Here is a 15,439-nt window from a genome sequence, read left to right as displayed (position 1 = left end):
CCTGCTCACTATCAGTACTGACAAACGGATGCTCAGAGGAAACAACTGCAGTTTGTGGAAGAAAATTCTTATAATCAGTAGGGACTTCATCTCACCGGTCTTCATTATTGAGGCTCACCCAGGAATATTTTACAAGTTATTATGGATCTAGCTATCCCATCTCCTCCCTTTGGGGATCACCTGTCTCATTTCCACTATTTCTGGACTAATATAACAAGGGATGGATGGGTATTGGAAATCATAGGAGTGGGATATGAGATTTAATTTCAGTCTATACTCAACTTCCCTGTTCCTATTCAGGGACCCCCTCACAAGAGCTTGTTAGACCAAGATGTTCAATCACTTCTAGCTCTTGGCACAATAGAGGTCCTGCTTCACCTCAAAGGGAGGGTGTTTTACTTAAGGTACTTCCTCATCTCCCAGAATACATGGAGGATTTTGGCCTGCTCTAGAACTAGAAGAGTAAACACTTACCTCAGGAAGATCAAGTTCAGAATGGTATCCCTAGCCACTATCATTGCATCCCTAGACTGACTGGTACACTGCTCTTGATCTTCAGGACACATTCCCTTATCACAATCCACGCATTCCACAGATGATATTTGACGTTTGTGGTTGGCAATTACCATTCAGCCAATCAGCCACTGCCAGACAATTCGCAAAGTGTCTAGTTGTTGTAGCAGCTTACCTCAGAAAAATGGGGATCCAAGTATGCCCATACTTGGACTATTGATTAGTTTGTGGGAGATTATGGCAGAAGTAGAGGAACAATATTCATTAGATCCTTTGGTTGTTCTCTTTTCTGGGACTGTTAGGAAAAAAATCCCAGTACTGATCCTTATGCAGAAGATAAAATTAATTGGAGCTACACCTCTACCCCGATATAACACAAATTTGGATATAATGCGGTAAAGCAGTGCTCCAGGGGGGCAGAGCTGTGTGCTCCGGCGGATTAAAGCAAGTTCAATATAACATGGTTTCCCGTATAACGCGGTAAGATTTTTTGGCTCCTGAGGACAGCATTATATCAGGGTAGAGGTGTATATTGGATTTTACTAAAGGTGTTAAAGAAGCACTCAACTAAGACTGAGCCATTGTAGAAATGCTTAATGAATTATTTGCATCCGTCTTCACTGCAGAGAATGTGGGGGAGATATCCACATCAGAGCTATTCTTTTTGGGTGACAGATCTGAAATAGTGTCTCAAATTGAGGTGTTAATAGAAGAGGTTTTAGACCAAATTGAAAAACTAAACAGTAATAAGTCACCAGGACCAGATGGTATTCATCCAAGAGTTCTGAAGGAACTCAGGTATGAAATTGCAGAACTAACAACTGTAGTACGTAAGCTATCACTGAAATCAGCCTTTGAATGAGAGGACTGGAAGGTAGCTAATGTAACACCAATTTTTAAAAAGGGCTTCAGAGGAGATCCTGGCATTTAAAGGACAGTGAGCATAACTTCAGTACCAGGCACATTGGTACAAACTATAGTAAAGAACAGAAGTATCAGACATGTAGATAAACATGATTTGCTGGGGAAGAGTCAACACAGCTTTTGTAAGGAAGTCATGCCTCACCAATCTATTCGAATTCTTTGAGGGGAATCAACAAGCATGTGGAGAATTGTGATCCAGTTGATATAGTATATTTGGACTTTTCAGATAGCCTTTAAGATTCCTCACCAAAGGCTCTTAAGGAAACTAAGTAGTCATGGGATCAGCTGGAAGGTCCTTTCATGGATCAGTAACTGGTTGAAAGATAGGAAACAAAGGGTATGGCTAAATGGTCAGTTTTCCCAATGGGGAGAGGTGAAAAGCAGTGTCCCCACAAGTATATGTACTGGGATCTGTGCTGTTCAGCATATTCATAAATGATCTGGAAAAGGGGATGAACAGTGAAGTGGCAAAGTTTGCAAATGATGGAGAGTTATTCAAGATAGTTAAGTCCAAAGCAGACTTTGGAAGGATATCACAAAACGGTATCACTAGGCAACAAAATGGCAGATGAAATTCAACATTGATAAATGAAAAGTAATGCATATTGGAAAAAATAATTCCAACTATACATATACATTGATGGGTTCTAAATTTATTGTTACCACCCAAGAAAGAGTTCTTGGAGTCACTGTGGACAGTTCTCTGAAAACTTCTGCTCAGTGTACAGCAGTTGTCAAAAATGCTATAACAGTATGTTAGGAGCTAGATATATATATATGCTTTTTACCATTGCACTATCTATCTAAAATATTCTGTGGTGAGATATTTATGATATTCCAGTATCATTTAAATAAATGGTCTTTATGGTTACAAAATGTCTGTATTTGTATGCAAAGTCAAAGAACAGTAAGATGGAAAAAACCCACATATTATGGAGAAATGAATGACCTTTAAAAATTTTCTTGCCATAAAATATATATCTCAGAAAGTTTAATGGTATTTTTTAACAGAATTTAAATTGAAGAAAGAAGATGAAATCAACAGTATTAGAATGCATTATGAGAAGAATCTTCACACTGAAAGAACTCTTAAAACACAGGTATTAATTTTTAGACATTTTAATATGAGCATGTTGACTTCATTGTGGCATACCAGAAAAATAGCTTTCAAATTTTAATGAATTACTTTGTGTGATTACTTCTCAGTACTATAGCTAGATGAAATTTGTATTAGTGATGATCTATAAATCTTAAATTTGTATTAGTGTAATTTATAGCTAAAAGCATAGGTTCTGATCCTGTAAACTTTTCACTTGATTAAGGAATGTTCAAGAGAGTAAGGGTTTGCAGGATCAGACCCACAGACAACAACATGTTAATAGGAGCTTTTTTGTAGCCAGTGCATTCACTTCTATAATTAATTATGTTCTGGGAAATCTACACTTTTTTAAACATGGTCTCAGCTCATTTAAAAAAAATCTATTCCAAAATTGGAAATGTTACATTTTACTGCTCTCTTATTTCTACTTTTTCTTACTGAAATGTATGTATTTTAGCAGTCAGTTTGACAGCTGCAGTAACAAGGGGATAGAAAGGCAGGGAGTTCTATATGCATGTCTTCAGTATGATGTCGTGCTGAAAAATAATGTGGACTTCTGTAACCTAAGAGAAACTTCTATGTTCTTTACAAAAGCTTATGTATATAGCACAGGGATCAACAACCTATGACACGCATGCCTGCCGGAGCAGCGTGCCATTAAAAATCCGGCCCGGCCTGGCCTGCTCTTCTCTGCCGCCCCCTCCCCTGCGGGGGCAGGGGGACAGAATCATAGGCGTGCGCACGGGGTGTGCCCAGGCACACTCTGCCAAATGGCCCCACTCTCCCGGCGCGGCAAGCTGCAGGGTGTGCGCTCCTGGGCAAGAGCACTTGGTCGAGCGCAGCAAGCCGCCGGCCCCTCCCCCGCCTTTCCCCCTCCCCTGGAGCCATGCTGCTGCGTGCGCAGCGCTTTGAGGGGCAGGGCTGTCTGCTCCCGTGGGGCAGCATGTCTGACTTTGCGCGGAACAGAACATGCTGCTAGGAACCTCATGGTAAGAGGGCCGGGGGGGTTGGATGGGGGGGTAGTCAGGGGACAGGGAGCGGGGTGGGTTGGATAGGGGGTGGGATCCTGGGTGGGGGGGTCTCTGGAGGGGGCAGTCAGGGAGTAGCAGGGGTTGGATGGGGCATGGGAGTCCCGGGGTCTGAAGAGAAGAAGCGGGGGCAGGGCCTTGGGGAAGGAAGGGCATGGAATAGGGGCACACACCCTCCAGCCTTCTGCCCTGACCCCCCCGCACACACCCCAGCCTTCTGCCCTGAGCCCTGACCCCCTTTCACATACACTCTGCCCTCAGCCCCGCACACATCCCAGGCCCCTGCCCTCAGCCCTGTACCCCCCCCATACACACCCAGTCCTCTGCTGGATTCCTTCACCCCCCCACGACGCCAGCCCTGACTCTGGCACCCCCACACATACCCAGCGCCCCCCACCCTGACACCTGCACTTCCCCTGACATGCCCCCAGCCCTCTGCCCTGACTCTTGCACCCTCCACATGCCCAGCCCCCCCACACCCCATGTACCCCCCCACATCCTGACTCTTGCACCCCCCACATCCCCACCCCCACTCTGAGTACCAAATGGGAGTTCCTGCGTGCACGCGCTCACCCGCACCCACACACACACATTCCCACCTGCACCCCTTGCACCAAATGGGAGCTGCCCAGGTAAGTGCCCCACACCCAAACCTCCTGTCCCAACCCTGAGCCTCCTCCCTCATTCTAGGTCCTGGCCAGACCCTTCACCCCCAGCCCTGTGCTCAGTGCACTTCCACCCTCAGCTCAGTGCAGGGAGAGGAAAAGAATGGGCCAGAACCAGGGAGAAGGTAGGTACCCACTGAAGGATGGAACCCCTGAGGGGCAGTGGGCTGAGTGGCTCAGCCCACTGCCGGTCTGGGATCCTGGCCACCGGCCCCGCACAGCCCGCTGCTGGCCTAGGTGAACAGAACGCCAGACCAGCAGCGGGCTGAGCAGGCCGGTGGCGTAAGATCAACATTTTAATTTAATTTTAAATGAAGCTTCTTAAACATTTTGAAAACCTTGTTTATTTTACAATACAACACTAGTTTAGTTATATAATATATAGACTTGTAGAGAGAGACCTTCTAAAAAAACGTATTAAAATGTATTACCGGCACGCAAAACCTTAAATTAAAGTGAATAAATGAAGACTCGGCACACCACTTCTGAAAGGTTGCCGACCCCTGATATAGCATCTCTCTTAATTCGTGTCCTTTTTTTGTACAGGCTGTGAACAAATTGGCTGAGATAATGAATCGGAAAGATTTTAAAATAGACAGAAAGAAAGCTAATATACAAGATTTGAGGAAAAAAGAAAAGGAAAACCGAAAGCTACAACTGGAGCTTAATCAAGAAAAAGAGAAATACAATCAGATGGTAGTGAAATACCAGAAGGAGCTCAATGAAATGCAAGCGGTAAAACCTTTTCCTTTTTCGTGGTAGTCTGTGATCCAGTCCAAAGGGAAAGATAGTGCAGACATTATCTTCCTTAAAAGTAACAGATATGAACCAGATATATGTACTAGAAGACACATTTTTTTCCTGTCCAAAACACTGTGATTACATTTTCTTATACAGCAGAATTTACTTTATAGACCCATTTCATTGTGACAGTTTCCAGGGAACAAATCCGATGCCATGCATTTGACTGACTGAACAATGGGGAAAAAATGATATAAATAATATAGTTTGTTTTTTTGCAAAACAATTGGAAATAGTTTACAGATGTAAATTGGTATTTTCTAGTATAAAATTCCCCTTATGTGGTCTTTAGCTTGCTTTATTACAAATTAAAGGAATTATTATTGCTCTAATTTAGTTTTTAAATGGCTTGATTTGATATTTGGTGATATTCTTTTTAAGAAAAACATTGATTAATGAAATTAATCAGACTATTTCCTAATTTAATGTATTCCCACAAGTCCTTGATAACTGGGCTGATTTCTTAATTAGCATATTTTAATTTCAAACAAAAGCCCAAACCAATTCAGATAATTCTATTATTGTAATACAATATTAAGATTCCAAATGAATAGTAATGTTACCAAATTAATCCATAGATTTACTGAAAGCTTGTAATCCATCATAATTCATTCTTCCTTTTTTAAATACCTTATTATTTTGTTTCCATGTTCTCTTTGGATCATATGCTTACTGTATATATGTAAATACAGCAACTAGTAGAAGAGTTAACATACAGGAATGAGCTTCAGATGCAGCTGGATAGTAAAGAGAGTGATATAGAACAATTGCGTAGTAAACTTTTGGACCTTCAGCAAGGAATGGACTCTACCAGTGTTGCCAGCCTCCAGCCAGACGAAACTGATGGAAACCTTACAGGTAAGAGAATTATTCATTTGGACAACTTGTCTTTTGTATATACACTTAGTCTTAGAAATTGTTGGCCATCACCTTTTAAAATGGCTTCTTCCTTACCCTTTCTGCATCCCCTCGCCATTATTTTAACTATTGTTCAACAAAAGAATAAGTAATTTTTTTTTTAAAAGTCCTGAATGCAGGATAATAGTGTTAGCTTTTTATGTTGGAGGCCAAGTAGGGATTTCATAGCTTGGCTAGCTTTGTATAGAGGACTGTCTTCATTTCATCTGAAATCAGTCTTCCCAGGTTAGAGCCATCACTTCCATTTAGTGGAAGAGACCATCTTTACAGCTGTCATTATTGTTGCTGCACTGTGTGAATATAATGGATGTGATATGTGTTGTAAATGAGGAATCTCAAAACTTTTCATAGTGTAGACCATATTGTGATGCAAAATTGCCTTATGGACCACCTCCCCTATAGTTCACATAGCATCACTGTGGCAATGACAAAAATTGCCTTCCTGGAAAGTTAATGTTAGGAAAATATTTAATGCATTTTTAACTATATGTTGTGATTCAGTAGATGAAAACAAAGAGAGATAACATCATGTTATTAATCATCTCTTTGCAGACCATGAGCATGTAGTTCATGGACTGCAGTTTGAGAACTGCTGTTGCAGATACTGATTACTTTTTGTGGTGCTGCAAGATCTGATCTCTGTTATGCGAGCACACAAGATTTATTTTGCTACAGAACAACATTCAAAAATAATATGCTGTGCTGCAAAATACCTATAAGGTATAAGGCTTATTTTCTATATACAGTGATATAATTTTCCTTATGAGATTAGTAATAAATATGCTTGTCATGTGACTTTAAAATCTGACTACACAGCAGCAAAATAAATCCAAATATCTGTAAATAAGACTAGGACCTATGTCATCAAGAGCATTTTAGACAAGGGATATTGGTTTACACATGACCATACAACTTCAATGGATGAGTAATGTAAAAGAAACATTTTAGGCATGTCTCTTTTCCTATTGATGCACTTTCCGCTGCCTAGATCTTCACACTGCAGTTTTTCCAAACATCTTTAAATGGTTGAAATCTTGAATTTCAGGTATGTAACAATCATTAGTGAATGCTTCTAGGGAGTAGCCTCCTTCCCCTTTGTCTGCACTGGTGTCATGTCTTCCCTTAGTTAATTTTTGTTTTTTATTTTAATGTTGATTTTAAATTATATATCTTTTCTAGAATGTGTTTTTAGTCAGATAAGGGTGTGTCAAAATTGTCACAACTGCTGCACTGCGTAATAAGTCTTCTGGCTTCTAGCACAATTCAGACTGTAAAACAGTCAGACTTTTTGAAACCTAAAGGGTATATGTCTGCTGTATTTGTTCCAGGAACATCTTCAGGATATTGGTATATTTGATGTTAAACCCTTCCCAAATCTACTTGTGGTGACTCCTACAGTCATCATATCCATGTAGAAATATGTCTCCCCTTGTGTCAGATTCTAGGAACTCTCCTGTTGTTTCAAAACTGTCAGTAATATCCAGGCCTTTTTCAAGGAGCCTTATTCCTTCATGGCACTTCTTAATGCATACTAGGGACATGGTTGCACCAGGAAGGCTTCTGTTCAGATTGGCAGAAACATGTTCTATCATTCAGAGCCAGCCACCTGTAGGGTATCCTTAATATGAAGGCAGACTGTCTAGCAGAACTATGAGATGACTATTCCACATTGACCCAGCCATCCCATATTTTCTGAGCTACTCCTTCAGGATAACACCAGATATTTCTGTCCTGGATCAAATATTTGTGGAGTGACTAGACCTGCTTTAACAATTGTGTTGGCTAAGTTAACTGGCAATCAGTTAAATCAAATTAAAACAGGACAATAAATGAAAGTCTAAAGAAACCCATGTAACACCATCAGTGTCTCTAACTGAGAGGAAATGTGTACTCCTTCAAGAGCCTATTAGAAAGTGAGGAATCTTGAGCCTCCTAGAAAAGCTGGAACTGAGGAGCAAATATCTTCATTGCAAGGTGCTTCTTTGTAGCTTGAAAACCATTCCCTATACAAATGTACTTTGCACACTGGAACAGATCTGTCAGAGGGTGCACAGAAAAGAACATCAACCAATTCAAAGCAACGTTGTAAATATCCCAGTCTTTCTCTAGTTACTTTGACAAGGAACTCAGGCCGCATGCTGAAACAGAAGCCTGTGTAATTTGCTCACAATCAGTGTCCTTATGGGAACAACCTCAGTGTCACTCTTCTTCAAATTAGTTGGAAATAACAGATCTTTCAGACTTTTCAAATTCCCCTTAAAGAGCCTTAGCTTACTTCCTCAGGCACTTTACTAGTCCTTTCTTTGAACTACTTCAGTCACTATAATTCATCTTCATGACAGCTATTACTCTATTTTGCAGCTGAGGATTGAACCTCTAACTTTTTTTACATTTTCAGAAATTACACCAATTTTAGTGATATTCATTCTTGCTTAATTGGGAATACCACAGGAACAATATATTTCAAAACAGAAGAAACTTCTTAAGTGTGACTGCTGTAGAGATTGAGGAAAATATATTCCCTGCTAGGAAGTTATTGAATGTTGAGTCAGAGAGCAAAGAGGTTTTTTTGGAGGTTTTTTAAAATATATGTGTATATATTTGAAGATGTGAGAAGCAGAGATTTGGGCATTTCCTTGGCTTTTACATGCAAATAAATTTCTGATTGTAAAAGGGTAATGCTGGCGTGAACTTTGCCTATCTGAATTTCAAGATTTTAGTGACTCTGCATTCTTCCAGGTGGTTTGTAGAGTGTGGAGAAGAGAATCAAAGAGAATTCCAATGATTAATAAGTAACCCAGTTTTAAGTGATTGTATAACATTGTCTTTATTGTAGGCATTAATGCAAGAAATGTTACCATTTCACTGGAATAAAGCATGCAGTATAATTTTTCTTTTTGGAAGATTAGGGTGGCAAAACTCTTCCTGATTTTAGTCAACAAAATATATGGACATTGTTTGTTTGGAAAAGTATTTGGGTGTATTTTCACAGCAGTGCATTAATACTTGCATGGCTAAATCTCACCGACTGCTTTCCAGAATTATCCCTACAGCAGTAGTGTTTGTTGGAGAAATATACAGACAAAAAGTTGTAGCTAATTTGTTTAGTTGATGTTCTTGGGATATTGAAATGCTGTTAACCTTATTTTAATCAAATTAATTGGTATGGCTGAATGATTGATTTATACATATATGTTCCTGTTCTCTGGTAACTTTTTTTAAAACAAACTACTTTTTATGCTACTTGTTTTCCTTTTATAAAACTATACTTAAGTGACTATAAAATAGATTTTCCATGTTGAATATCCATCTTCATTTTAACTCAGTTTAAAGCAAAACAGTGTTTCACTACTATCAGTTTCATACATATTTTTAAAAATGCATCCCAAACAATACAAATAAATTTAGAACATCAGATAGCTAGAGTTTTCTGTAGTGATAGCCAAAATGTTAAGTGCCAGTGTGGGAAAGCTCAGGTTTTTTTATCAGTGTTCAAAATAATGATTTGTTATTTCAGTAACTATATTGTAGGAAAATACATTATCAAAATACTCATCAGAAAATTGTTCTTTTGAAAAACAAATAAAATGCTTGTCTCTTATTCTTTGTATCTAGTTGATTCTTCCTGCATTCCTTATTTATTTCTCTTCTATTCTTATCTTCTGTGAGTAATGGGACACTTGCGTACCTTTGCTTGTTTTCTTGTGCGCTCTTTCTCTGTGTTTTGTAAATTGTGGCTCTGGTTTGTTTCACTTGCAGCATCTTTCTGCTAAATATTTTCATATAGCCACTCTGAAAGTTAAATGATATTTACATTGAGAATCTTTTAATTATCTTCCATTTAAGCTGCAACACATTTTTCAAACCAAAGCATCCTGTCTGGCTTTTTTTAAATACAGTGTTAGATATTAGCCTTATGGAAAACAGCTTGATATTTTTTCTGCAATAGCTGTGTGGACATAAAATGTTAGTTTGTGATGAAGCATGAAATATAAATGCTTATATCCTTGTTTTGTTTAGCTATTCTTTTAATTCCTGCTTTGCTGATCTATTGGGTAATCTCCTATTGCCGCATGAAGTCAAGTGCGCTTTGTTATATTATTTTATTCTATTATAATATATTAAGACTGTTTAATTTCCATGTGTTTTAAAACAGAGTCAAGAATTGAGGGTTGGCTTTCAATACCAAACAAAGGAAATATAAAACGACATGGCTGGAAAAAGCAGGTATGAAAGGATTCCCCTCATCCCCACCCCACCATCCCCGAATAGAGTTCTTTAAGCATATGTCAATATTAATATTAACTGTGCAGTTTACATTAGGAAAAAATTGAGTAATTTCGTATATACGTATTACATGATTGCAGGAAGACCACAGACAACTTCAAAATTCAGGGTTCCATCTGATGTCTAGAGTTATGCAATAAAAGATTTTTCAAGTAGGACTAAGTCTGGTTTGTGGATTTTCTGTGTGTGTGAAGATGTTTTATAATGTGAAGATGTTTTACAATGCATTCTGCAGAGGAATAACTTATATTTATAACATATTTGGTCTAAGTATGATTATATAATTGGCAATAAAACAAATTAAGGACTAAATGCTCCCCATCTCCTTTCTGAGTTCACAGAAGACACTTTACAGGTGAAAGAAGCTACATAGGGGTCCATACTAAGAGCCTAATCTAATACTCTTAGAAATTTTCCATTTACTTAAGTAGGCTTTTGATTATTGTCTAACTGCTCATTGCATCTCTCCATAGCAGTATTAAAGAGGGTTAGGAGAGTAGCAAGTTGATCCAAAATTATACAGATACCCAGGCCTAAACTTTTTATTTAAGGGGGCTTGGAAGGATTATATTTTTATTGGTAAATATCAATAAATATGGATTTCACTGTGCGCACACAAACACGAGAAAATATTTCCATCGATAATAACAGAAATGTATACTTTAGGCAAAAAAATTTAAAAATTCTGATTGAGAACTTTCAAGTTTGATTTAAGGATATTTACTTTGTATATTTTGACACGTGATGTTTACAGTTTGTTTTTTTTTAACAGTTATCATGCTTTAACTTTTTCAGTCTGAGTGTCTGCTGTCATTAAATAATTGTCTCACTCCTCCCCACATTGTCTAACCTCCCCATAATTTCCTGCAACAAAAAATGAAATTGATAAAATAAATAAAGATATCAGTTTATTTTTAAGAATTTAAAAATAATCTGTCAAAATAATTTAAAAAAAATCTAATTCTGCCAAGTCTATTTAAGACTAATGCAGGGACTATTCTATATTAAGTTGTCAAGCTTGAGTGGGGGTTCTTCAATAAAACTGTCCTAGATCCTGTGCACAAAAATCTCATTTCTTGTTTGAGTGAATCTCTATATATTTCCCACTATTGGGAAATGTGCTGATAGTGCAGCTGGACCAATGGAAATCTCTTAGAGGAGTTTGTGCCTCCTTTGCATCCCCCAGTCCAAACGTTCTGGAGTGAAGTCTATAATGGGGTCTGTGGGGTGCTTGAACCACATCATTTCCTTCCAGCCACGGTAGTGTGCAGACCAGGAACCTCAGCTGGGTCTTTAAACAGCATTACAGAAATTTTATTTCTTAATGCCATAAGTTAGTAGTTTTTAGTGTTAGAAGGTAATGTAGTTTTAGTTTTGTGTTAGAAATGTTAGGTAATTCTCAAACCCTATATGGCTCTTCGTGCCTGCCATAAATTTGCAGATACGTAATGATGGATCCTGTCATAAAAAGAATGGGGTTTAAGAGATGTACTGCTTGCCCAGCTGGTTTCAGAGGCCCATACTTGGTATTTGGCTTGCTTGAGGGAAGGTCATGAGCCCACTAGATGCTCCATCCGCAAGCTCTTCACCCTTTTGGCGAAAAAGGAGCACTAGAACTGCTCAAGGTGATCCGTATTCAAGCGGTTGTGACAACTAAGTCTTGCACACTCAAGATTTCTGGAACTCTGTGTTCTTTACAGGTCTCCCAGAGGCCTTCAGCTACTAGTCCTTCTCCAGGAGCAAAAAGGCCTAGCCAGACCACTATTCAGGAATTGACCTCTGGGGGCAGCTTCCCCCAAGGAAGCACTCTTGGATCTGCCTTTGACTCCACCCTCTGATCTTTATCTATGGGTTTACTGCTCTCCTCTTTCACCCACCTTGGGAGACCTCAAAAGTGTCCGGGAGATGTGGGGCTTGGGCTGGAGCCTGAAACAATATCTTGGGTCCATCAGGATAGAGGATTGCGCAGATCAGGTTCCCCAGTCCCCTCCTTTTATCGAGGATACTGGCGTGTTTTCAAGGTACCAGTGTGAATAATGGGGCCTGTGATGATGGCCCCCTTCCCCTAGCCTCCAACCTATCTGTATATGGGGTGAGGCAGGGGAGGTAACAATTTTCTAGTGTTTTACAAGGATCCTTCTTCTTGGGGAGGTATTAAAAAAGCTCTTCCTGGGCATTAGTGCTGAAAGCTTTATACCCATTGCCACTTCTGGACCCACTAGATCAGTCTCTCATGTGGATCACAAATAGCTGTCTTAATATGAGCTGGATGCAGCCATAGATATCACCACTATGAATCCAGCTTTGGATCGCAGTGCTCAGACTTCTTTAACCTCCCTGTACAAGAATGTTGGGGCCTCTTTCACATCTTCTCCAGAGAACCTTTGTCAGTTTCAGGAGTTGGTGGAGAGAATGGCTATCACTCTCAACATATCTGCAGTGGCATTTCAGAAAATCGCACATCTGGAGAAAGTGCCAAAGTGACCTTTTCCCTGTTGGATGGTTAATTGCAAACAGACATGGGTATTTGGATTAATCCAGCATCTGGGCCTGTTTCTGAAAAGGCTGATATAACTTAACAAGCCACTCTTGAATGTTTCATGTTCTCCAGTACCCACCTCACTCCAAATTCTCTTTGTGTCCACAGTTATGGAACGACCTATGGGTAGCCGAGTTCATTCCACCCCATCAGACACAGAGGACAAGAAGCTAGACAGCATTGTTTGGAAAGGTCTTTTCATTGGCCACATTAAGCAGTCAGTAGCAAACTACTAATCTGTCATGTCCTGCTACCAATACTTCTTGTGGGACAAGATGACTGTCTTCACCCAAAGATTGGAGAAATTTAGCCAAGGCCCAAATCACAAAGGTTAATCAATTACAGATATGCTCTGAGGGAGTTCTTTGATTTGTCAGCTGTGCTTCCAGGGAAGTCCCCATGGCTAGTACAAACAGCACACATTGCTGAGAGAGTCTGATTTATCCTCCGAGTTTGAGCCCAGCTGGAAATTCTCCTATTCAAAGGGAGGCAAAATTATCTATCTTCTGAAGAGATATCATATCAGTAGGACAGGAGAAGCAGAAGAAAATTATAGCTTTAAAATGATGAAAAGGTGTTCTGCCATTTACTTTTCTCCATCATCATCCCTGAGACCTCAAATTTGATGGGGTGCCCAAAAGCCTAGAACCAATCTTAACCATGTTTTTTGATTCCCTTCCCCATTTGAAGACCACTTAGCATTCTTTCACATAACAAACTGCAAAATCACCATGGATATTTGGATTTTGGAAGTCATGCGATCAAATTATGCAAACCAGTTTCACTCCATGCTACCTCCCCAAGCCCCATCCTCATCCTTCTTCAGGGATCCTTCACACAGGCTCCTGTTGACCTGGCAATGTGGCCTTCCTGAAGTTCAATGTGATGTGTTCCGGCAGAGTCCAAAGGGAAAGGGTTTTACTCCAGATATTTCCTGATCCCAAAGAAAGACTGAGGTCTTTGACCTATTCTGGGTCTCAAGAAGTTGAATTCCTTCATCTGAAAATTCAAATATAGTATATTTACTTTGATTTCCATTATCACATTTATGTTATAATTGAAATATAATCAATACATCAATGGTTCAATTATCTGGCTCACCAGTTACTACAATAAGTAGCAATGTCTCCATCTTTCTGGCAATCTTGCACAGATATAAAATGGTTTCTAGAATCCCATGCTTATAGCAATTTTAAAATGACACTGGTTTAACTTAGAGATCTTACTGTTTAGATAAGACTTAGGAGTGTAGTGACTCCTTTGGGGAACAGTTAATGACACGGGGGGGAGGGGGATATACAACATACAGCCACTCACACTAATGAGTGTTAGAGTGATTCCACCATCCTCAAATTGCTCTACAGAAAGATTATCACACCATCTTAAAGTTTTTAGCTCACAGGATTGGTCTTAATTCAGATCTAAGCTAATATTTGACAGTATTATCATCAATATTAGGGGAGACCTTAAAGCTTGTTACATATAGGCAGGAAAACTTGATCTCTTTTATCTCTCTCAGTTGTAGACTTCAGATTTGGCTTAGCTGATGGTCAGAGTCTTTCACCTCTTCTTTGGATGGTCAGTCCAAGGAAAAGAGCAGGATGCAAGTTTGGATATGGTCGTTGTTGTGAGAGAGAACCTCCAACCCCTTCCTTCTGCATAGCTTGGATCTGTTCTAGGGATCAGTGTCCCTTTACGCCACCTCAGGGGATACCCAAATATTTTCTAAGGCCAATTAGGTGTTACAGCCTGGTAGCCATAATTTGATGTGAGTCAGTGGCCTGGTATCTTGATCTTGAAGTCACATTGAAGATTTCAGGTTAGTGTGGATGTATCTTGCAACAATTAGTTGATAATAGCAAATGGCTGCAAGAAGGTGCCGTGTGCTAAGGAGCTGGTAGGCAAACTTCCACTTACGCCCAAGACATAAATGTCTTAATTATTTAAATATAATTTATGACTTGTCAGCATTCACATATCCATTCTTTCCCATACATCCTCATGACAGTAAGTTAATTATGATACTGGGAAAGTGGGTGCAGAATTTAGGGTAAGGTCATCCATTTCCCTAACAACTTTTTGTCTAGAAGCCAGAAAGCTGCTTTGAGCATTTCTTAGTAATGCTAACTTTCATTTAACATTTGGCCAACTGAAGTTACTCAGGTCTAAGTCCCAATGTGGCCTATGCTCCCTACAACAGGTACCTCAAGGTCTACATGACATAGAGAACCTGAAGGATAACTCATCCCAACCAGTAATATTCTTCCTCGGGCTAATGGGCTTAATGGTCTCAGCAATTTACCGAGCTCAATTTGCATGGCTGAGAATGAGACACCTTTCTAACATTAGTTGGCAAGATACAATATCCCACATGCTAGACGAGTTCCTGTTGCTGACATTACCCAAAGACATGCTTCTTACTCCATTAGTGGAGTCAGAGACAATGAACAATTTGTTCACCCTTTAGCTCCGTCAATAGGGAATGTTTCAGATACTGACAGTCGTGGGGCACTCGCTGCCAGTGCTTCAGAGTCCATGGCTACTGAAATCTGGGAAGGAGCTCAACTCTGGAGCTGTGGGTGACTTACTGAACTCTCAAGTAGTTTCTTCCGTGGGTTCAAGGACATGTAGTACAGTAGCCACTGACAACTTCATGGCCATGTGC

At 39.7% G+C, this 15,439-nt stretch overlaps 1 protein-coding gene across 3 annotated transcripts in view; it reads left to right on the top strand.

Moving 5' to 3' along the window:
* ROCK1 (Rho associated coiled-coil containing protein kinase 1) overlaps nt 1-15,439 on the top strand; it is a 185,046-nt gene that overhangs the window by 149,133 nt on the left and 20,474 nt on the right. For all 3 annotated transcript variants that reach the window (XM_005309499.5, XM_005309498.5, XM_065582063.1), the window contains 4 exons: nt 2,449-2,537; nt 4,776-4,964; nt 5,723-5,888; nt 10,105-10,175. In XM_005309499.5, coding sequence (XP_005309556.2) covers nt 2,449-2,537; nt 4,776-4,964; nt 5,723-5,888; nt 10,105-10,175 — 515 coding nt within the window. The remainder of the gene's footprint in view (nt 1-2,448; nt 2,538-4,775; nt 4,965-5,722; nt 5,889-10,104; nt 10,176-15,439) is intronic.

This window comes from Chrysemys picta, chromosome 2, assembly GCF_011386835.1.
Source record: "Chrysemys picta bellii isolate R12L10 chromosome 2, ASM1138683v2, whole genome shotgun sequence".
Classification (NCBI taxonomy): Eukaryota; Metazoa; Chordata; order Testudines; family Emydidae; genus Chrysemys; species Chrysemys picta.
This window is presented reverse-complemented; position numbering and strand designations above follow the sequence as displayed.